Source organism: Bos grunniens, chromosome 3 (assembly GCF_055505025.1).
Source record: "Bos grunniens cultivar Pamir isolate PY7600 chromosome 3, Bosgru_T2T1.0, whole genome shotgun sequence".
NCBI lineage: Eukaryota > Metazoa > Chordata > Mammalia > Artiodactyla > Bovidae > Bos > Bos grunniens.
Genome location: NC_141167.1, coordinates 80,933,639 through 80,957,340, shown reverse-complemented (window position 1 = coordinate 80,957,340; position 23,702 = coordinate 80,933,639). Strand labels below are relative to the sequence as shown.

At 34.6% G+C, this 23,702-nt stretch overlaps 1 protein-coding gene across 3 annotated transcripts in view; it reads left to right on the top strand.

The window, feature by feature from the left end:
- Window positions 1-23,702, top strand: part of COL11A1 (collagen type XI alpha 1 chain) — a 225,292-nt gene that overhangs the window by 141,443 nt on the left and 60,147 nt on the right. For all 3 annotated transcript variants that reach the window (XM_086394454.1, XM_086394456.1, XM_086394455.1), the window contains 5 exons: window positions 523-576; window positions 3,229-3,336; window positions 3,737-3,826; window positions 4,089-4,142; window positions 20,271-20,378. In XM_086394454.1, the coding sequence (XP_086250580.1) occupies window positions 523-576; window positions 3,229-3,336; window positions 3,737-3,826; window positions 4,089-4,142; window positions 20,271-20,378 (414 nt within the window). The remainder of the gene's footprint in view (window positions 1-522; window positions 577-3,228; window positions 3,337-3,736; window positions 3,827-4,088; window positions 4,143-20,270; window positions 20,379-23,702) is intronic.

Genomic DNA, 23,702 nt, shown 5'->3' with positions numbered 1-23,702 from the left:
GATATCACAGACTGTAGATTTATCTCTGCATGAAGAACCAGTGGACTGTTACAAATAGTGTCTAAGTCATCACTTATTTCATCCATAAATGTTTCTAGATTAAAATTTCTGTGTTGTCTGACACAGGGAAAGAGGGCTAAGAGCACAGTTTTGCTCCAGCTTCATCACATTTTTTAATTTTCTTTTTTAAGCTTATTGAAGATAATCATAGAACTACAGTGTAAAATAGTGAAGACAATAACTTTTAAATGTAAAGAGAACTGTAATGTAATAATTTATAGGCATTTAGAAACAAGTGCTTGTGTGCACGCTTAGTCACTCAGTTGTGTCCAACTTTTTGCAACCCTATCAACTGTAGGATATTTGCAACAGGCTCCTCTGTCCATGGGATTTATGAGGCAAGACATTTTTAGCCAAAAGATGGCTTCCTTTTAGAGTAAATTAGTCGACTATCTCAGAGAATTATAATGTATGTTTTGTGTCCTGGATGGCTTTTATAGTTTTGTTGTTTTTTCTCCTTAGGGATTTCAAGGCAAGACCGGCCCTCCTGGGCCAGGGGGTGTTGTTGGACCACAGGTACGTTCCACTACTTCTTTCCTAACAAGATTTATTTCTCTGTTTATATTTTAACTTTTGCTAAGTTGTATGAAATTTATTTTATTTTGAGAATTTTAGTATTAATATATTTTTATATTTTAAATGGTATTTAAATATATGCAATTTGCCTACATCAAATGAACTTCAGAAAACCATTAGTTAGCTAAAGCAAGTTTTCAGTTGCCTGAATGAATAAAAGAGAAAAATAAAATAAATAATGAAAATAAGTCAGAAAGTTCACAATGAAGGTGGCACAAAAGCCTAATCATGACATCATTTGCTAAAAACATAAAGATCCTTTTAAAATAGATTGACCATTGTCTTTTTTCAGAGATATCAGATTCTGAAATGACTTCAGTTTTCTGAGTATAAATTAAATGTATGTGTATAATATATTGGAAATATAAATCTAACATAATTCTTCTAAAATGTTAAAATTTGTATTATATTACATCTTTCTTAAAATTTCTGTTTTCTTAACAATGATTTCCATCAGTGGTAAAATATAAGTGTGTAATCTTTGAGTGTATACTGATAGAAGTAATAGCAAAGACAAGTAGCTCTTTCAAGAGAGGAGGCAGAGAGAATATCAAAATTTAAGGTAGTACCCTGAGTTATAGTATTAAATACTTGTAGACAATAATTTGTGATGATAGAAAACAATGTTTTTATTCTGGCATAACATATTGAATGGACAAGACACATTTAGTGTACTCAGCTGGAATTTTACCCCTGCTACTAACAAATTATAGCAAAAGAGCCAGAGCAGTAAAGTGTCTTAATTACTTAATTGCTTTAAAGAGTCTTTTCTCAGCCTACAATTAGTTCTTAATACTTTGATAACTCAAACACATACACACACACACACACACAACACAGAAACAAAATATGTATCTTCTTTCTAGGAATATGTGTGATAGAAGCAAAAATGAAGAATTCTTGGATTGGCTTATCCTTTTAATTTCAGAGGTCAATCTTGAACCAAAGAAATTTCTTTTTGCTACTTTATCAAGGAAAAAACAGTGTGCATGATACTCTTTTTGCATACTTCTATGTGTGTATATGTTGAGCCTTTCTTTTAATTAATTGCCTAACAATTTTAAAAAAAACCTCTAAAATACTTTTGTTTTTCTTTATTCCAAACAACTTCAAAACGATTTTCTGTGATAATTTAACTAAAAGAATGATTCCTATTATGTCACTTATGAACAGAAGTAGAATTAGGGCCCCAGCTAGAATGTAAACAACTTGGGGTTTAACTGAAATTTTCAGATCCTCGCATTTTTGAAAGTTTATCTCTGCCTAATGCAAACATCTGGTTTCTGAAAACCGTGTCCTTTCTTGTCCTCTTACTGTAAGGCATAAAAATAGCAGATGTGTATGATCATGCATCTTCATTGGATTATTTTTCTTCATTGGTCCTTTAAATAAGAAAATTCAATAGCCTATTTCAGATTTAATCATATTTTCATGTTAGGACATAGGAAGTGATTTAATAGGAGCAATATTGATTGCAATACTTGATATCCACTCCTTTTTTTTGTACATTCATGTAAATCACTCCTCATTTTCGTCTTGGTGATAGCCATTACATTGAAATTCTGATTGATGTTTAAGGAAAACTTCCTTTGGGGAGAAATGCTTGCACAATAATGATAAATTGGGGGCTTTCAGCAATACATAATTAAAAGAATTTAAATCTAGATAGGTATACCCAAATTTGGGGTAGATGTGTTGTTTTTTTTCCTAATCCAAGACCAAAAGGTAAGAATCTGTTGCAGTTTTAGAAAAATAAGAGAGAATAATAGCCTATAAGCAATTTAAGTAACACACTGGACTGTTTAACAACATTAGCATCTGGAAAATTTCCCTTTATATATCCTTAACTTTATTCTAAGCAGAGATAGAGAGTGACTGGTGACCATTCTCTGTTTACACTTGCAAGGTCATTAAAGTCTAGCACCACAGAATGGCACGACTCAGGGGACACATAAATGACCTGACATTTTTCACTTTGGCATTTGCAGCGGTTTAAGGCAGTGGGCTATTTGTTATAGTCTTTGGCCTGAAGGAATTGCCAACTGAAATCCATGGTTTTCAGGATCTCCCTGACACATTCTCTAGACTATCAAATCAATGTAGATTTACAATTGGAAGGTCTCCAATCATGGAAATTCTAAGGAGAACCACTTTGGTTGTTTCGGTTCCAGGGAACTTGAGCTTATTATCAAGCAGTGATTCACTGACTAGCTACCAGCGTGGTATTAATAATGCCTCTTTTACTTTTAAATTTATTTGACATCTTATATAAAAAGAGGGAAGGAGATGAAATTATAATGATAAAATGGTTTTTAACAATATTTAGACTGGCTTCACTCTGAAAAAATCTGGTATTAAACAAAGAAAACAGCTCTTTAAATTTATCTATATATTCCCTTTACACACTCAGATTTTAATCAAGATTATGCATAATCTTTCAGACTTCTATTTTACTTTCAATGCTTTATATGCAATTTTGTAGGACACCATGAAAATAATTGAAAATGATATACCTTTGTGAAAGGGAGTAATATTTGTTATCTTTGCAAAAAAAAAAAAACCAATCTGATGAAGTTTGTTTATCTGCTTTAGGGACCAACTGGTGAGACTGGTCCAATAGGTGAACGTGGACATCCTGGCCCTCCTGGCCCTCCTGGGGAGCAAGGTCTTCCTGGTGCTGCAGGAAAAGAAGGTGCAAAGGTGCATACACCATGCTGTTGGAATTTTCTTGGCTGAAATCACCCATTTACTTTTTACTATAGCTTCTCATTACTTGTCTATAGATTCCTTAATATTGGTGTAGTATTTAAATGAATGTCAGAAAGATATCTTAGTAAAATATTCAGTTTATTGTACTTCAAGTCATGACCGAACAAAAATATGAGAACATTTAGCTTCATTGACCATAAAACCACCCATTCATGCACACTCAGCTGTAGATAGTGGTTAGTTCGTTTTAATGTATGTGACATTCCACACACTACTCTCATCATTAAATGGTATTCAAACTTTACTCACACTAGGTTAGAGGTAATTACAGTTTTGTTTTTGGGAGCATGTAAGTTTACTTCCTATGATGGATGTATGTTATATTCCTTAGGGTGACCCAGGTCCTCAAGGTGTCTCAGGGAAAGATGGACCAGCAGGACTACGTGGTTTCCCAGGTGAAAGAGGGCTTCCTGGAGCTCAGGTATAATTAACATATTAATGAAACATGTAAATAAGATTGCTTTTTAGAAGCATTCTTTTGGTCTCAACTAAATAAAGATTCATGAGTAATTAAAGGGAAATATGTGAGCATATGCACTGGTTGTGGTAAAACATAGAGCAATAGATTAATGTATTTGTGTCTGGAATCACTTCCTGACATTCTCATTATTTCAGTCATACATCACCTCTTATTTATATTCAATTCATATCAATTCATTTTCTTTGCTTTTCACTTTTCCCAGGGTGCCCCTGGATTGAAAGGAGGAGAAGGTCCCCAGGGCCCACCAGGTCCAGTTGTAAGTATGATTATAAAATAGCCATGCAATCCATAGTTGCAAATTACAGCACTTCTTTGATTACTCTTATGCTGTGATCCCACAGTGTGTGGAAGAGAAAATAAACATATGTCAATCAAATCAGTCAATGCCTGGTCTGTACTAATTGCATGCTCTCATGAGTGCAGAAACAGAAGTGCTTAGATGATGAAAATATTTATTTTACCACTGCTGTCAGGAGGTGAAAGGAGCTATCTTGCCTCTTGAAATACCTGAGAAAATATATCATAATTTGTCTGATTCTGAGTATTTGAATTTTATTAATGTTTATTTAAAAAAAAAACATAAATATGAAAGGCATGTATCCACTTTATTTGTTATCTAGATTGCTTTAGTCATTGGCAAATTCGTAAATATTGGATTTTTATTTTCTTGGGATATGTATCAATCTCCCAGAAAGCATTAAATACAGCCTTTATTTTTTTCCATAAGTTTACCTTCATTCTTATCTGTGAAGTTACCAACAATAGCCAAGCTATCATTTTTAGTGGTTTCTTCTCATTCTCCATTTTATTTCACCAATCTAAAAGGCTGAAAGTTGCCTAAACTCTCAGCTCCACCTCCAAAATATTTTTTTAATTTGTCCCCCTTTCTTCGTTTCCACTACCATCACCTTTGTTCAGACTCTTTCCTTTCTCACCTTGCTTAATAGTGTCTTAACCTACCTCCTGATTCCATTTTTAGTCTCTTTAGTTGGCTTTGCCCACTGATTCTAGAATTATAGGTTAATGTCAGTTGCTTAGTCATGTTCGACTCTTTGCCACCCCATGTACCATACATAACCCACCAGGCTCTATCCATGGAATACTCTAGGCAAGAGCCTACAGGCTCCTTTGTCCATGGAATTCTCCAGGCAAGAATACTGAAGTGGGTACCCATTCCCTTCTTCAGGGGATCTTCCCAACCCAAGGATTGAACCCGGACTTCCTGCATTGAAAGCAGGTTCTTTACTGTCTGAGCCACCAGGGAATACAGAGTGCCATTTTTCTGCTTATACATATCTCATGGTCCCACACTGTCTTTGGAAACCAAACCCCTCATTATGACCAAGAGGTTTGTTCAAAATTTGATCGCTGTCACTATCATCTATTTTATTTTCCTGAAAGCCTACATTCTAATTCTTCCCTATTTAATGCATTGAACTTCTTGTTTATCATACTAATACAATTTTTACACTTTGCTGAGAATATACTTTTCTTCTTCCAAGAAACCCCATTTTTCCTATCTCTATTTGAAAAAAAATCCTACTCATCTATAGAGATCAAGTTTAAACATTAAATCTCCATAAGATCGTCTTTGGACGGTTTGCCTCCATTTCATATATTAGTGAAATCTCTTCACCCTTTGTTCTCTTTGTTATGATTTATATTTTAGAAATTGCATTGGAATATGTTTGGTTATCTCTTTCATTAAGACTGTAAGTTCCTTGAATTAATTTGGTTCCATTCACAGCACAGTATTGTCAATATAATCATTCCATATCTCCCTATTTAAATTTATCATACATCCTGATATTGGAGTTAAGTGTGTACAACATAAATAATACTAAGAAAATAACAATATAATCTTTGGCAGATTGATTAACATTATATTTAATCTGAGATCATACAAATGTCATAGGACAATGATTATGGTGGTATGGATATCTGATAAAGATTTTTTAAAAAGAAAAATAATATTTGATATTCATAAAAATATAAAACATTTTAAGATATCCTTATCAGTAAGTGGTGGTAGCACTAGTGGGAAAAATAGTTGAATAAGACAGAAGTGCTTCAATTTGAGCATAGATGTTTATATGCATGGCTCGGTTGTGTCTGACTCTTTGTGACCCTGTGAACTGTAGTCCACTGAGCTCCTCTGTACATGATATTATCCCAGCAAGAATACTGGAATGTGTTGCCATTTTCTCCTCCACAGTATCTTCCAGATGCAGGGATCAAACCCACATTTCAGTGACTCCTGCATTGGCAGGTGGATTCTTTATCACTAAGCCAACTGAAAGCCACTTTGAGCATAGGTAGAGCCTTCAAAATTTTCAGTGCAATGCAATCTATTTACCCAGAACTTTAGATTCTAAAGTGAATTTTATTTTGTAATATGGATTCATTTTTTTTTAGATCAATGGTAATGCATCTGTGAAACCTGAATCATGAGTACAGCATTTAAGTTGTTTTAAGTTATTTTTAGGACTCAAGCAAACAATGTTATCCCAGTTCTTTGGACAGTTGAAATTAATATATTTATGAAGTACATAATATGACCAGGAGATAGAGATATAATTTAACAGGATATAAATTGATTATCTGGTTACATCTGAAAGAACATAGTAAAAATGATTTTTAAAAGATCTAATATTTATTCATTTAGCATCAAGAACTGTTTATTTGGCGATTTCTACATACTTCCTAGTGTACAATTAAGCTGCACAGAATATACACCTTTAAGAGACTTAAAACTAAATAAAACTATAAATCAGCCAGTGATTAAATGCCTAATGATATACAAACAACAAATATTAATTATTCGAGGGCAGGGGAAGAGAAATCAGTAGAGTGTCAGGCAGGAAGTGGTCCTTGAATTTGACTTCACAGAGTATAGAAGATTACAAAACTATGTAAGATCAAGAGAATGATATCAGGAAAGGAATAAGGTGTTTAGGGAACATCTGGTCTTACCAAAGTGGGCATCTTAGACAAGGACTAAACCGTGATGAATTATTTCTAGGATGCAGGTACTCTGCTACATACTTTCATAATCTAATGCAAAAATATATGTCATATGATTACTGAAGCTCTAAAATGCCAAACCGAAATAATTTGAAGATCTGGAGTTTTTCAAGTAAGTGGATTATGAAAACTACAATAAAGTGTTTTGCAGTAAAACAATTTAATAAAGTTTTAGGGGAGAAGTTGTCATTAGTGTATAATATATATAACAAAGAGGAGAGAGACTTGTTGAGCATAAAATTTCAGTGATCAATGTCATGATAAAAGAGTGAACCAATATAAGGCAGTAGGAAGTCAGTGGCCCAGGATGAAAGTGAAAGTGAAAGTGAAGTCACTCAGTCCTGTCCGACTCTTTGCGACTCCGTGGACTGTAGGCCACCAGACTCCTGCGTCCATGGGATTTCCCAGACAACAATACTGGAGTGGGTTGCCATTTCCTTCTCCAGGGGATCTTCCCGACCCAGGGATCGAACCTAGGTCTCCAGCATTGCAGGCAGACGCTTTAGTAGGATTTATTCCTAAGACTGAATATGGGTAGTAAGGAAGATGAAAACAGAATGATGACTTCAAGCTTGTGTCCTTGTGGGAGTGACACTTTAGTGGTGACTTGGTTAATTTCATCTGGTCAGGAACAACAACAAACACTAAACTCTCACATAAAAGCTCAAAGCCTCTTAGTAGTAACAAAAGATTTTAAAACGCTTTTATACTTTGCTGATAGAAATGCTCTACAAATGCTGATTGTGAGTTTATTTGGAATTAAAATCTATTCTTACAATAAAATAACCTATCCAAGTCTATAGGCATCAACAAATTAAAATTCTTCTTCAAAGTTGGAAAAGGAACCACTAAAAGGAAAGACATCATCCACATTGATTATGCTTTATGCTATTGTAATTTCTATAAAATGTTGTAAAAAGATCCATGATGAGGTTCCTACTCCATGAAATAAAAGTGAAGTGAAGGAACTTTCCTGGTGGCTCATATGGTAAAGAATCTGCTTGGCAATGCAGGAGATGTGGGTTCAGTCCCTCAGTTGGGAAGATCCCCTAGAGAAGGAAATGGCTACCTACTCGGGTATTCTACTTCTGCTGCTGCTACTGCTAAGTCGCTTCAGTCGTGTCCGACTCTGTGCGACCCCAGAGACGGCAGCCCACCAGGCTCCCCCGTCCCCGGGATTCTCCAGGCAAGAACACTGGAGTGGGTTGCCATTTCCTTCTCCAATGCATGAAAGTGGAAAGTGAAAATGAAGTCGCTCAGTTGTGTCCGACTCCTAGCAACCCCATGGACTGCAGTCTACCAGGCTGCTCTGTCCATGGGATTTGCCAGGCAAGAATACTGGAGTGGGTTGCCATTGCCTTCTCCATTCTACTCCTACTCCATAGCAAATGCTAAACAAGCCTTAGTTTATTCCATTTAAATCAAGTACATGCATGTGAGGTTTGATTTTGAATTTTTTTATTTCAAATTACCAAGATTTAGACCAAAAATTTGTGATTCTCTAGATGAAAACTATAATTTATTCAGAAAATTTTTTAATGGTAATTCTTATTTTTTTTAGAAGATTTATGATATCATCTTGCTTAGTTCAGTCACTCAGTCATGTCTGACTCTTTGCCACCCCATGGACTGCAGCATGCCAGGCTTCCCTGTCCATCACCAACTCCCAGAGCTTACTCAAACTCATGTCCATTGAGTTAGTGATACTGACATCTCATTCTCTGTTATCCCGTTCACCTACTGCCTTCAATCTTTCCCAGCATCAGGGTCTTTTCCAATAAGTTAGTTCTTCGCAACAGGTGGCCAAAGTATTGGAGTTTCAGCTTCAGCATCAATCCTTCCAATGAATATTCAGGACTGATTTCCTTTAGAATGGACTGGTTGGATCTCCTGGCAGTCCAAGGGACTCCCAAGAGTCTTCTCCAACACCACAGTTCAAAAGCATCAATTCTTCGGCTCTCAGCTTTCTTTCTAGTCCAACTTTCACATTCTTACATGACTACTGGAAACACCAGAACTTTGACTAGATGGACCTTTGTTGGCAAAGTAAGGTCTCTGCTTTTTAATATGCTGTCTAGATTGGTCATAGCTTTTCTTCCAAGGAGCCAGTGTTTTTAATTTCATGGCTGCAGTCATCATCTACAGTAATTTTGGAACCCCCAAAAATAAAGTCTCCCACTGCTTCCATTGTTTCCCCATCTATTTGCCATGAACTGATGGGACTGAATGCCATGATCTTAGTTTTCTGAATGTTGAGTTTTAAGCCAACTTTTTCACTTTCCTCTTTCACCTTCATCAAGACGCTCTTTAGTTCTTCACTTTCTGCCATAAGGGTGGTGTCATCTGCATATCTGAGGTTATTGATATATCTCCCAGCAACCTTGATTTCAGCTTATGCTTCATCCAGCCTGGTATTTCGCATGATATACTCTGCATATAAGTTAAACAATCAGGGTGACAGTATACAGCCTTGACATACTCCTTTCCCAATTTGGAACCAGTCTGTTGTTCCATGTCCAGTTCTAACTAGACAAGACCTATTACACTGACTTCATAAACCATCCATGGATCGTAATCTACATTTAGGAAAAGCATAGTCTCTAAACTAGGTCTCTAGTATGAATTTTTAGATTACTAATATTGATAGTCCTACTTTTTGCCAATAAAAAGTTACTTGCTTGTTTATTTTTCTTACCTACATTTCTTTTCTTTTAACTTTTTAAATTTATATTATCTTTTAGTTATGTCTTCCTTGTAAGCTGCTGTAAATCTTTTCCTGTGAAAAACTGTAATTAAATAATGAATATGCCATTCAATCTATTAAGCTGAAGTTTTACAGATTCATTAAATGGACATTTCCTGCATAGAGCTTATGGTTTACTGAAGAAGATGAGTGTGAAATAGATAAAACAACATAGTAAATAATGAGTAATCTATTAAAAGAACAAAGAAAAGAAAGTAAAAACAATGATTTTTCCCTAAAGGAATTATGTTAGAGTTCAAAATACAAATAAAAATCAGTTTTATCTATGAAAAGCAAGTTTGTTTATGAGTTTGACTTGGTCTTGAAGTGTTCAATAGTATTTTAGTCCTCTTAGCAAAAAATTGGTATTTCATCATCAAAGTTCTCTGAAGTTCTAGCTACTAGGAGTGTATGCATATTGAGAAGCAGGTTTTAGTGCTCCCGCTCAAGATGAACAAAATTATCCCAATGGGATACTGTTCCTTTGGGCTTCTAAAGTCTGGCCTAAACCAAATGCTCTCTGTATGCATGATGATATACACAATAGCTGGTAATAGATGCCCATCAAAGGAGGGCATGTTTTCTCCTCTCAAGGGGTTTACTGACTAAATGGATGTCTTGATGCACACAGAAGGCAGGAAGAAGCAAGAGGCTGGACAGCAAGAGAGGAAAGCAGCACAGCATTTTTCTCATATGTTAAACACAGACTGAGTAAACATTTTATATTTATGTTAACATACAGTATATACAAATTGATTATGCAAACAAGCTCTCAGATTGCATTTACCACTGATATATTTCATAAAATAAATTAAGGAAAATGTATTCCCTAAATAATCTCTCCCTCATATTTTTCTTTCTCTGATAAGAAAAATCCCCTCCAGGACTTTACTGGTGGTCCAGTGAATAAGACTCTCATCTGCCAATGCTGGGGGCACAAGTTTGATCCCTGGTCAGGGAACTAAGATTCCATGTGCCACGTGGCATGGCCAGAAGATGAAAATAATAATAATTTTTTTTTTTTAAAAACCCTCATTGCAAACATTTATTTCTCTAAAAATGAGGAGAATTTAAAAAATATATAATAGTGTGCTATTAAAAGCCCTTTATCCTTACAACAACATTTCTCACTCTCACCCCTACCTCTTAGAAAAGTGGGAATTAATATGGAGAATGTGTATGAGAGGGGCCAGATACATAGCTGCTAGAAAGTAAATATCCAAGATTTCACAACTGTGCAATGTATTAGTCTTTGTCTCTTTTCTGTGACTTCTATTTCATAACTGTCTTCTGACGATTGTCTCTTTTTCTCTCTATGTGCTATTATTTCTTCCTGTTATTGTCTCTTCTTTAGAATTGTGTATGCCCTTCTTATCATAATTCCTATTCTAATTTTTCCCCACCTCCTATTCCAGAGAATCTTCTTCTTTACTGGCATTTTACTTATTCCTCAAACAAGGAGCTAGACAAGTTTTTAGAAGGATTTCGCTTACTAACTGGGTCACATGTTATTCTTTTGAAAGATGAAGTACACTTTCTATATTGGGATCCACTTAGACCATAGGTGGCATGCAATCAGGATTAATCAGGTAGAGAGGTGGTTGTGGGGTCAGTGACTAAAGACTGAGACATTGTAAGACTTTCACTTAGTCACTCAGTACTTATGTTTTAAATTCTAGTAATGCTTGATATTTTATCTGAATTTTCAGCTTCAGTCAGTTAAGTTCAGTCTATCAGTCATGTCCGACTCTTTGCTACCCCATGGACTGCAGCACACCAGGCTTCCCTGTCCATCACCAACTCCCGGAGTTTACTCAAACTCATGTTCATTGAGTTGGTGATGGCATCCGACCATCTCGTCCTCTGTCGTCCCCTTTTTCTGCCTTCAATCTTGCCCAGCATCAGGGTCTTATACAATGAGTCAGTTCTTTGCATCAGGTGGCCAAAGTATTGGAGTTTCAGCTTCAGCATCAGTCCTTCCAATGAATAGTCAGGACTGATTTCCTTTAGGATAGACTGGTTGGATCTCCTTGCAGCCCAAGGGACTCTCAAGAGCTTCTCCAACACCACAGTTCAGAAGCATCAATTTTCAGCTTATCTGATCTCAAATTCATGTAATCTGGAGAGTGAGAATTACCTCAAACTAGTTTTGCCATGAAGATTAACTTGGCTTTAAAAAGAAAGTGCTAGACCTTTTCCTTTCTTTGCTTCGTACTTGTGTAACTAGCTCTGTTCCTAAGAACTTGTATTTGCGTTTGTTTTTTTTTTTTTTTTCTTCTCTCTAGTGGGCTGCCTTTTAACTGAAAGCAGATGAGATGATTTCTCTGAATACCTTTTTTTTTTACAAATGCTCCTCAGAATATGAAACACCTAGTGAACATAACAGAAAATATTTGTCTGGTGTTCTCTTGTGTGTGAAGTTAGAAAAATAATCACTATTCTCACTGCTCCAAGGAAATAAGCTGATGCTGTTGACTTTATTACCATTGCAAAGTTTAGGGAAAAGGACTTCAGAAGACGATAAAGCTAACACAAACTTAAAGAAAGGTCACTGATTAGAAAAATGTAAATTCCTCTGTCTTTAAAAAATAGGCAAATGTCCAGTCTTCAGTTAGTGCTTGCTATTTAGTATTAAAATAACAGAATATACTTAATGATATTATGGCCATCATAATTTTGGTAATTCCTTACACACCTTTGCTGTTGTGTAACACACTTCAGTTGTGTCTGGCTCTGTGACCCTATGGAGCCTGCCAGCTCCTCTGTCCATGGGATATTCCAAGCGGAAATAGTGGAGTGGGTTGCCATTTCCTTCTCCAGGGGATCTTGCCCACCCAGAGATGGAACCCGCGTCTCTTAAGTGTCCTGCATTGGCCCAGGGGTTGGTTGCCACTAGTGCCATCTGGGAAGCTTTTAATTTATCTTGTGTCCATTGCAATTTAAATTGAGGAAATATTTTTATAGCTTGTAGCCTCTTTTTCCCTCTAGTTAAGCAGTTTTGATGGGACAGTATCACTGCTATATTGTTGAGTACATAAACAAAAAGTTAAATTAGTATTAAAAATACTATTTTGTGGGAAAAGTTCTGCTCTTAACGGTGTGGTCTTAGATATATTGCATATCAATTTTTATCTTAATTTTCTCTTTTATAAAATTTTACTTCTACAATCATTTGAGATTGCATATCTACTTTTGGATTAAAGCTGTTCATGTACACTACTCCAACATCTGTTGCATTCAAAGTTTAAGACAGACTTTAGATGTATCATTACATTAATACCAGAAAAAAAAAAGAGGGCAATTTATTGTTGTTTCCATTTTATTGGGAGAAAATTGAGCCAAATAGAAGTTAATCAGTTTGTTCAAGCTGGGAAAACTAGTGGTTTCAGAGCTGAAAAGGAAAAGATCACATACACAGTGACACCGTTACTTAGGGCTTGCTATGTGTCAGTCAGAACTTGAAGGACTTTAGATCCATATAAAAAACAAGCAAAACTGTTACCTTTGGGAGACTATCATTATCCATTTAAACTATGCTTAAACTCAAAGTATTCCTCTTAGATGTAATTGTTCATTTATCTGACAAATATAAAGCCCTCTGTTCTTTACTATAGCCAGTTATAGAGCAATACAATAAATTCTGTAGCTATAAATGTCTACACTTTATGGAAAAATTGCATTTACACGGTGAGTTTCTTAAGGGCTGATACCTGCCATAATACATTTTGTATTCTGTCTGAGTCACAAGAGAGTAGAGTCTCTCTATATTTTTGTTAAATGTGTAAATGGTTCTCTTTTTGATAGTGGGTTTAAATTTTCATTTTTAATGAACTTTCATAAGTGATTCAACTGGGATTAAAGGATTCATAAAACTTATTCTTTTAAAAACTGACCTGGGACTATTTAAATAAGATCCGTAAGTTTGTAATAGCATGTGTTTAATCAGTAGGTATCATCAGAGATTTTCACTTTTCCATTTATAGATATGTAATATAAAATCATTGCAGAATATGCTGTTATCAAAAATATCTAGACATAGTATGTTTGAAATAACTAATAGGAAAGAAATTGCAATTGTACCTTAGGGCAAAAATATTCATTGGAAATGTCTCTTCTTGTTTTAATCCACTGTTTCATAGTTAATGAGCTGTGACAAGATTATAAGCACTTTTTTTTAACTTCAAGGAAGCAAAGTGTTTTTATTGTTAATCTTAATGCAGGTTTCACAAGCAAGATGGCAATCTGAAATTTAATATTAGGAATGCTTCAGGGAGTAATTAAAATAGTTAAGTTTGCAATAAAGATAGTATATTATATCTACCAACTATACATATTATCAATGATTCAAATTAGCATTATTTCTCTGCTTGATATATGTGAAAATATTTATTTGATTATTTTTGGATATTAAATATACTTCACTATAAAATTAACAAGCATTCTTTTCTTAAATAAAAGCTGTGAGTTATTTTCATGTGTCAATTATAGTGTCTTATTAAGATAATACATATTTCTCAATTATATAACCACATCCTCTGTGGAAAGTATATATTCAATTGATATTCATCTGCAAATTTGGTAAATTTCTACTGACTACACATGAGTTTATTTAGGAATTAAATTTTTTTAACATACCCATAATTTATAAAAGACTAGTGCATATATCTAATTGTATCATTATGTTCTTAAGTATATTATTATTTGTAGTTATGTAATACATACAGTTATTATTTTAAGCTTCGGAAATATTCATGATGAAATCAAATCATGAGTATTTACAGGACAAAATTCAGCTACAAATGCTATATTAATGCCTTCAGAAAATAATAGTAGAAAACCTAGGGTACAATGGTAACTGTGTAAGGAATATTTAGAATTATGTCTCATGATTTAAATTCTCAGAATAATACAACTTTGGACAGAGGAGGTTGTCATCCTGAGCATAAAGAGTGGTTGGAATTTTAACAGTACAGGGAAAGACCAAGGACTGTCCAAGGTAGAAGATAAATGGGACCAAACAATCAGATGTATAAATGGGTGCATCGTTTTAGAGGGATAATGAGAGATTTAGTATTTTCACATAGAAACAATATTGACAAAGAAACAATTTTCACATAACAATCTATAATGTAAAGTAAAACAAAATTTCTTAGTGTGATTATATTAATATTTTTCTGAGAAAATAAAGGATAAATATGTTCTCAAAAAATGCATGAACTCAAACTATTTTGACTTCTGTATATTTGTTGTTGTTCAGTTGCTAAGTCTTGTCTCTTTTTGACCCCAAGGATTGCAGCATGCCAGGCTTCCCTGTACCTCACTCTCTTCTGGAGTTTGCTCAAATTCATGTCCATTGTGTCAGTGATACTATCTAACCATCTCATCCTCTACCACCCTCTTCTCCTTTTGCCTTCAATCTTTCTCAATATGAGGGTCTTCTCCAGTGAGTCAGCTCTTCACATCAGGTGGTCAAAGTATTGGAACTTCAGCCTCAGCATCGGTCTTTCCAGTGAATATTCAGGGCCGGTTTCCTTTAGGATTGATTGGTTTGATCTCCTTGCAATCCAAGGGACTCTCAAGAGTCTTCCCACCCCTACAGTTTGAAGCCATCAGTTCCTCAGCGCTCAGCCTTCTTTATGGTCCAGCTCTCACATTCGTTCTTGACTACTGGAAAAACCATAGTTTTGGCGATGGACCTTTTTCATCAAAGTGATGTCTTTGCTTTTTAACATGCTGTCTAGGTTTGTCATAGCTTTCCTTCCAAGCAGCAAGCGTCTTTTAATTTCATGACTGCAGTTACTGCCCGTAGTTACTTTGGAGCCCAACAAAATAAAATCTGTCATTGCTTTCATTTTGTCCCCTTGGATTTGCCATGAAGTGATGGAATCGGACACCATGATCTTAGTTTTTTGAATGTTGACTTTTAAGCCAGCTTTTTCACTCTCCTCTTTCACTGATTTCACATATTTCTACATATAAGAAAGGGAAAATCAGAGCTGGAAGGTAATGAAAAAGTCCTACTTTGTCACATGTGTTAAATAGTTCTCAAAACTAAAAATAATTCTTCATTGTAAAAATTAAAATAATAAATAATAGTGACAAAGGGCAAAAATTCTATTGAGTTTTATATAGCACAGTTCAAATGAACTGTATAACTATTTGGACAAAGGCAATAAGCATTGCCATTAATTCTTTCTCATTTTAGAAAGTATTCAACCAACATGAACTTATTCTGGTACAAGTGGCTTTAATTGGCCTCTATTTCTTATACTTATTAAAATTTAGCATAATATGTGTAAATTATAGTGGTACAAGCAAGTAGGAATTTTTTCTTCACCACTGTGAAGTACTCTGTATTGCAGGAAGAAACTGAAACAGGGCACATGAGTGAGACCCTGAGCCTTACGGCCTTTACCTGAGAAATAAACAAGTTGCACAGGAGTTAAATTATATTGCACATGTAAAGTACTTAATACAATAAGTGTGTAGTAGGGTCATTAGTTGGAAAATAATAAATTCTCTTAAAATACACATCTGCTTTCTAGTGAATCTCTTCTTTTATCATTTTGGTCTCATAGCTGTCAATCTTAACACAGTTTAAAGTGATGTCTTCCTCAGGTAGTCTTTGAAAAGCTGGGATTTAAATTTAAAAACAGGATCAAAGAGAAAGATTTCGTGGCCTGAGAAGTTAAAATGTATCTCTTTACAATTTGTATCATCAATTGCAAATGAAATATCCCAGCACTTAAATTGGATACTTAGTTTAGATTGATAACTCTAATGGGTAATAATGCTTGTGTGAGATTTTATAGGTAAAATGTTAAAAATGCAATACAGCCACCTTATATGCACATTGATCCTCAAGAAATTAGATTTTCAGATAAGTAAAGACTAATCTTTAAGGATGATAGTGTTTTCTTGGAATGAAAAAGAATCACTCTGGTCACACGTATATTGTCTTCTGTTTGTGTGTGTGTGTGTGTGTGTGTGCTCAGTTGCATCTGACTCTGACCCCATGGACTGTAGCCCACGAGGCTCCTCTGTCCATGGGATTCTCCAGGCAAGAATTCTGGAGTGTGGGTTGCCATTTCCTCCTCCAGAGGATCTTCACAACCTAAGATTATTTACTACTTTGCCACTTGTGACCTTTCTGTTTACACTTTTACCAAAAAAGACTACTTTCATTGCTGAAATTTTTATTCCTCTCTTTTCTGTAATTCAGGGCACACCTTTGTGTTTCTCTCAATTTCAATGTCCTTGCTCTTCTTTTTCTCCTTGTCTTCCTGCTCCTTTCTCTGTTACACATTGTTCATTTTATTATCTCCCCTGCCCTTCTCCTCTTCCTCCACTTTTCCTCTTTGACTTCTCTGTCACTTATAAGACTGATCTTTGCATTCCTTTCACTTTTAGGACTGTACCTGTTAAATGCACTCAGATGATTCTCCTTTTTATTTTCTGCACTGGCCTCTGGTATCATTCACCCAAAGTCTTGCCACCTGGTTAACAGTCACACTGCTTGTGGTTGACTCTTTTACATAAAATATTTTAATATTATTAAATTAAAAATAACATTTTGACAGAGGGCAGATGCTTTTTATTTAAAAAATACTAAATAAAATTTTCCTTTGCAATTGTTTTTCTTTCATATTTGATTAATGTGGTTGATAAAAATAAAATTTTCACATAACTTGATTATTATCCATCTGCACAGCAATTCCTGAGTTTGTTTTTAAAATGTATACTTATTATAACTCAAAAATGTCACTTGTTTATATCAAGTTCAAATTCCATGATTTTTTAACTATACTTTTAGTGAAGTTTCTCAAATGATTTCTATTTCCTAAGTTTAAAATATCCTATAATAAAACAACCATAACAGTGGTCCAGTTAGTCTTAAAGAAAATGAGACAACATTAGTTTTCTAGTGTTACTCTTAAGTTGTTCCCAATAATCTAAAATTTGTATAATTTCTATTCATTTTAATTGCTTTAATTTTCAGATACCTCACAAAATAAAAAGAGTACTCTATGTAGCTTGTATATGTAGCCAAAAAATGTCAAGAAATTACATAGTAAATAGTCTTGTCAGTTCAGTTCTGTTTAGTTCAGTCGCTCGGTTGTGTCCGACTCTTTGCCACCCCATGGATTGCAATACACCAGGCTTCCCTGTCCATTTTCGAACTCCAGGAGCTTACTCAAACTCATGTCCATTGAATTGGTGATAGCATCCAACCATCTCATCCTCTGTTGTCTCCTCCTCCTGCCTTCGATCTTTCCAGGGTCAGTTCTTCGCACCAGGTGGCCAAAGTATTGGAGTTTCAGCTTCAGCATCAGTCCTTCCAATGGATATTCAGGACTGATCTCCTTTAGAATGGACTGGTTGGATCTCCTTGCAGTCCAAGGGACTCTCAAGAGTCTTCTCCAACACTACAGTTCAAAGCATCAGTTCCTTGGTGCTCAGCTTTCTTTACAGTGCAAGTTTCACATCCATACATGACTACTGGAACAACCAGAGCTTGACTAGACAGACATTTGCTGGCAAAATAATGTCTCTGCTTTTTAACACGCTGTCTAGGTTGGTCATAGCTTTTCTTCCAAGGAGCAAGTGTCTTTTAATTTCACGGCTGCAATCACCATCTGCAGTGATTTTTGAGCCTCTCCCCACAAAAAGTCTCTCACTGTTTCCATTGTTTCCCCATCTATTTGGCATGAAGTGATGAAACCAGATGCCATGGTCTTAGTTTTATGAATGTTGAGCTTTAAGTCAACTTTTTCACTCTCCTCTTACATTTTCATCAAGAGGCTCTTTAGTTCTTCAGTTTCTGCCAGAAGGGTGGTGTCATCTGCATATCTGAGGTTATTGATATTTCTCCCAGCAATCTTGATTCCAGCTTGTGCTTCATCCAGCCTGACATTTCGCATGATGCACTCTGCATGTAAGTTAAATTAGCAGGGTCATGTATATTATAAGACAGAAATAGTTTGTAATCCTCTGCAATCAAGGAATAGTTCAATAAAATTGAATAGGTGCTACATTTAGAGAAATTACAATTCGATAGCCCCTGAGAGTTGTTAATGTCTTCATTTTCCGAGAAGCAATGGGTGGCTTTATGAAGTAAAGCCCAGGGAAGAGTCCTTGGTCAGGGTTGCTCTTGACTAGTTCCCTGATTATGGGAAGGACACTTAACTTCTTATGTTCTTCATCTTTTAAGACTGCTATTCTATTCCTGGGCTTCCCCAATAGTTAAGTTGGTAAAGAATCTGCCTGCAGTGCAAGTAGACCCCGGTTTGATTCCTGGGTCAGGAAGATTCTACAGCTGCACCAAAAGCTCCACAGAATCTTTCTGGGAGTAAAGTGACAAATAAGTGTTAAACTGACTTTTAAATTGTAAAGTACTATGTTAACACAAGTTGTTGTCATTATCATTGTTTTTATGTTCATATGTAATTAGTGTCCTAGCTAATAAAAATAGAACAAAGTCAGTAATTCATATTTGTAAAATAAAATTATTTCTAATTACATAGGCGGAATAATATTAGTTAAAAATGTGAAAGTACTGCATTTTCCAGCTTTTTAAATCATTTGAGTTTTAAAATGATGATATTATCTAGACTTCTTAATTATTAAGGGAATCTGCTAAAAATCATATTTTCTAATATTTCACATTTAGTTCCTCCTGAATTAAAAGAATAAATTATAACTTAGCCACACATCTAGGAGTTTAATCCAAAGACATTATTCTTGTTATCTTTCATTAAATAAAATTGAAGATGGTAAAAGGTTAACTTTGAGCTTTATATGACTTAGTAGATCTATGTTTTCATTTCTTTTTTTTTGCTTTAAATAACACTTTTTAAAAATTTTTCATAAGATAATTAACATGAAGGCAGTACCCACACTTTCTAAAATTTTACATATTAAGTATTTTTAAAGCAAAATAATTTAAAGCATATGGCATCTATTTTGAAATTCAAATGGGCATATCTACTCAAATGTGAATTATCTGTCTAGTGTTCATAATAAAACCAAATGATCCCTATAGGACTCTAAGATAAATTTAAGGACTTATTTTCTTGGAAAAAGTCCAAGCTCTGGGATAGTGATTATTAAACTTTATTATGTAAAACATTATATTTGTACATTAATGCAATGACAATTTCTGAACTTATTTTTAAGACTTAGAAATTGTGATTGAGCGAGTTTAAGGTGAAGTACAGAAATCATTTTGAAAATGTTAGTCTTAGACAATGTAACCTGCCAATTCATGATAATACAGGGAGAAAATTGTATAGTAAGGTCCTGTTGCATTTATGTTTTATAAAGCATTGTGAACAATTATGAACACTTAAATGAAAAAGAAAATGTCTATAAAATGTTAAAGATATATTATTTTGAAATAGTTTTCTTCTTATCAGTATTTCTTAACTTTAATATCTGTGCTTAATATTGGGGCTAGAATTTAATCTTTTAAATTGTGAGTATTATTCTGAAATTTTAAAGTTATCTGAAAGTGATTTTTATGTTATACAAACTATAAGATGTCAATACTGAATAGTGATTCTTAAGTATCTCTTTTTCCATCTTTAATAACAAGATACCTTTTTTCCCCTATATTAGGGCTCACCAGGAGAACGTGGATCAGCAGGAACAGCTGGCCCAATTGGTTTGCCAGGGCGGCCAGGACCCCAGGGTCCCCCTGGTCCAGCTGGAGAGAAAGGTGCTCCAGTAAGTAATTTCAAGGAGGAAATATATTATACTGCTACCCTGCACAAGTTATTACTTTTTATTCAAGGATATTAGCTCTTCTTACTCCACTGCATTCTTTCTGCATATGTGCCTGCCATGTAAACATACTTCTTTTTGTATTTATAATACAGAAAACTTCAAATTCAATTAAGTAAGATGACATTTTCCACACTTTATGAAGCCCTAATACCTGTGAGGGAATTGGATATTATTAATGTAAAAGCTTCTGATTTTGCTCCTTTTAAAAGTCCTTCTAAAATTGGACTTTTGATTAAAACTATAGTTTACAGCATAGAGTTAGAAAAATGAGCACTTTTCACTCTTATACAAAACTATACTTCATTTCCAATATACAACTTCATTTCCAATCACTTTCATAGTCTGTAAGTGAAACACATAGGGAGTGGCTGCCCTTTTTTATGTAATTTATGTTTTGATCTACAGTGAAAGAGGTGGAAAATATCTGGTCAATTATTTTATCTTATATCTACTGTTTAAAAAATTTATATTTAAATAATCAGTGTATTATATTCATTAGATTTATATTTCATCATCAAGCTTCCTTTCCTAATTTTGTTACTGTTTTTGATTTAATCATATTAATTTTCCAAAAAGAAAGTTAAAGCATTCTCTCATCCACCATGGTTAAAGCAAAAACCCAGTAAATGTATATAAAAGTTGCTGACCATCATAAGCAAAAATATGAGTTCAATACTTTTGTGTATATGTAAGTCTTGACATATGTAGTTTAGTTTAAGCCTATAATCTTCAAAATACCTTTTTATCACTAAGGCCTTAGTTTTAGCAAGTTCAGTCTGATTTAGCATGTTGCTTTCATTGTCCATTGCCATTAATGTTTGTGATTTTTTTTTTAGTATTTTCAAATTACAATGATTGTTTTTCTGTAGTCTACTACCTTTTAGAAACACTTAGAATAATTAGGGTAGGATGATATCACCTGTGGGTGGAATTTTTGGGTGACAGAAAAAGCATTTTTAATTGCTGAAAATTTTTTAAAGCAATACATTTCCAGCTTCAAATACATTTGAAGAAAATTTAGACATTGTTTTCTGAGATGTTAATGGAAAAGCATAAAAAATTGTTCTTTGTCTCCCTCTTAGAATTTCTATAATTTCCAACCAATCTCAGAAACTAAAGATTTGTCTATAAAACCTTTATAGTATACTGTGCACTGGAAGGGAGTATAAAACACAGATTCAGGACATTTCACTCATTCAGGACATTTTTGATTTTCATTCAAAAATCCAGGGCACTCATATTTTGGCACAGCACAATTAAGAATGTATACAGAGAAAAAGAATATGCATTGCTTTAAGTGTAAATTGAGACTACATAATACTTATTAGAGAAGTCCAGAATTCCCTGAAGATAATTGAATTCTGGGTTTTAACTTGGTTAAATACCTAGAATTTATGAAGAGAAAATATTGAAATGAATGTAAGAATATGGAAAAGTATTGAAAGTTATAATAAGTTACTTCAGTGATGTAGAGGAGAAATTATTGATCAAAAGCCTTTTTAAGAGCTAAGATTTGGCCTGGGTTTTGGTATTAGTTGATAGAATGAGTCGGAAGGGAAAGGAGAATGCTCTGCCCATCCATTCTCTCTCAGTCATTCCCACCATGAAAAAAAGTCCAAGATGTTCATTCTATTGTTCTTTTATTAAAGAACAATAAATAAAGGATTGAAGATGGTTAGCATAACATTCTTATAGAAGTGTGGGGTGAAAGTATTCATAAACCTCCATGCAGAAGTTTAGTAAAAACTGACAGAGACATTGGCTTAGATGTTACATGAAGCCTTTTACCTCTTCGTTCTTAACTCCTCTGAACAACTTGTATTATAATTTGTCATATAACTATCAGTAAGTTAAGGCTTGCATAAAGAAAGAAAGACAAGCTAGTGATCTGTGAAAGGCAAGTCCTTGGTCTATTTACCTACCAAACAACCACCTTGGAAGGGAGAAAATGGAAAATGAGAGCCATGAATATCCATATGACCTCTGGCAATAACTGGCCTAATCTGTATCCCCAAATTAATCATCCAGATAAGAAACTTGGAGGAATAGGGGGTGCTGGAAAGCAGGTAAAGAAAAGAAAGCTAAAACTTTTTCTACCTAAGTGCATTAATAGAAATATTTTGATGGAAAGAATGATTATTGAAGAAACCTACTAATTGTATTAGGGACGTACTGGCTTGAAGGACTACAGATAGGAAGCTATGTAGATAATACATCTGTCTGAGGCTGCTATAGAAATGGGGGATGCCAGATCCAAAACACAGTGAAGTCAATATATTGACCATAAATTGATTAGGCATTAGTAGGTGTAGGTACAAGGAAACATTATTTTCAGTTTCAAGAACATGTAAATATAATTGAAAAGAGAATGATCCAAGTCAGGATTGCAAATCTGGGAGTTATTTAGAATAAGTTTGATGTAGGAACTGTATTATTGAGTCTCCATTTGATGCAGTATTGAGGGAAGAGAAGAAAGATCTAGACTCTTTAGGGAAAATTGTAATGGTGAGAGTTCTGAAAGGATCCAGTAAGAGGGAGAGCAAGAGAGACTGTCTGTGAGTGATATGGAATATATCCAGTGGCACACTATCATGAAGGCCAAGAGAGAAAAGAGTTTCCTTTGTTGAATGTTGTAAGTGATCAAGAATACTCAAAGTTGAGAACAAAAGATAAGACAGACCAGGATTTGGTCATTGGGCATTCAAGACTTCAGGGTAATTGCAGTGGGGTTCAAAAAGAAGGTGGATGATAAAGGAGTGGAATAAGTGCATACAGAACACTTCAGTTAAGCCTGAGCCTAGAAGAATAAGGAGGCAGGAGGTGGTAGTACTAGCAAAATTGAATGCATTGCCTCTGGTTATTATTATTACTGTGATGCGGTTATATTTATCTCCCTGGAGAAGGAAATGGCAACCCATTCCAGTATTCTTGCCTGGAAAATCCCATGGACAGAGGAGCCCGGTTGGCTATAGTCCATGGGGTCGCAAAAAGTTGGACATGACTTAACTTTCACTTTCAGTTTATATTTATCTACTTAACAAATAATAAGAAATAATCAATGAAAAGTGAGGAAGTTAAGGATGTCAGAATAAAGTAACGTTGCTGGCTTTGAGCCAATAAGAATTGAGCTGGGAGCTCAGTTCTGTTATTTATTTTGTTCATTATTTGGGATGTTAACATCTCTAAACCTTTGTTTCCTTATCTCTGAAAAAAAAAATACCTTGATATTTTGTGATGAGTAGATGAAATTGTAGTTCTTTCACT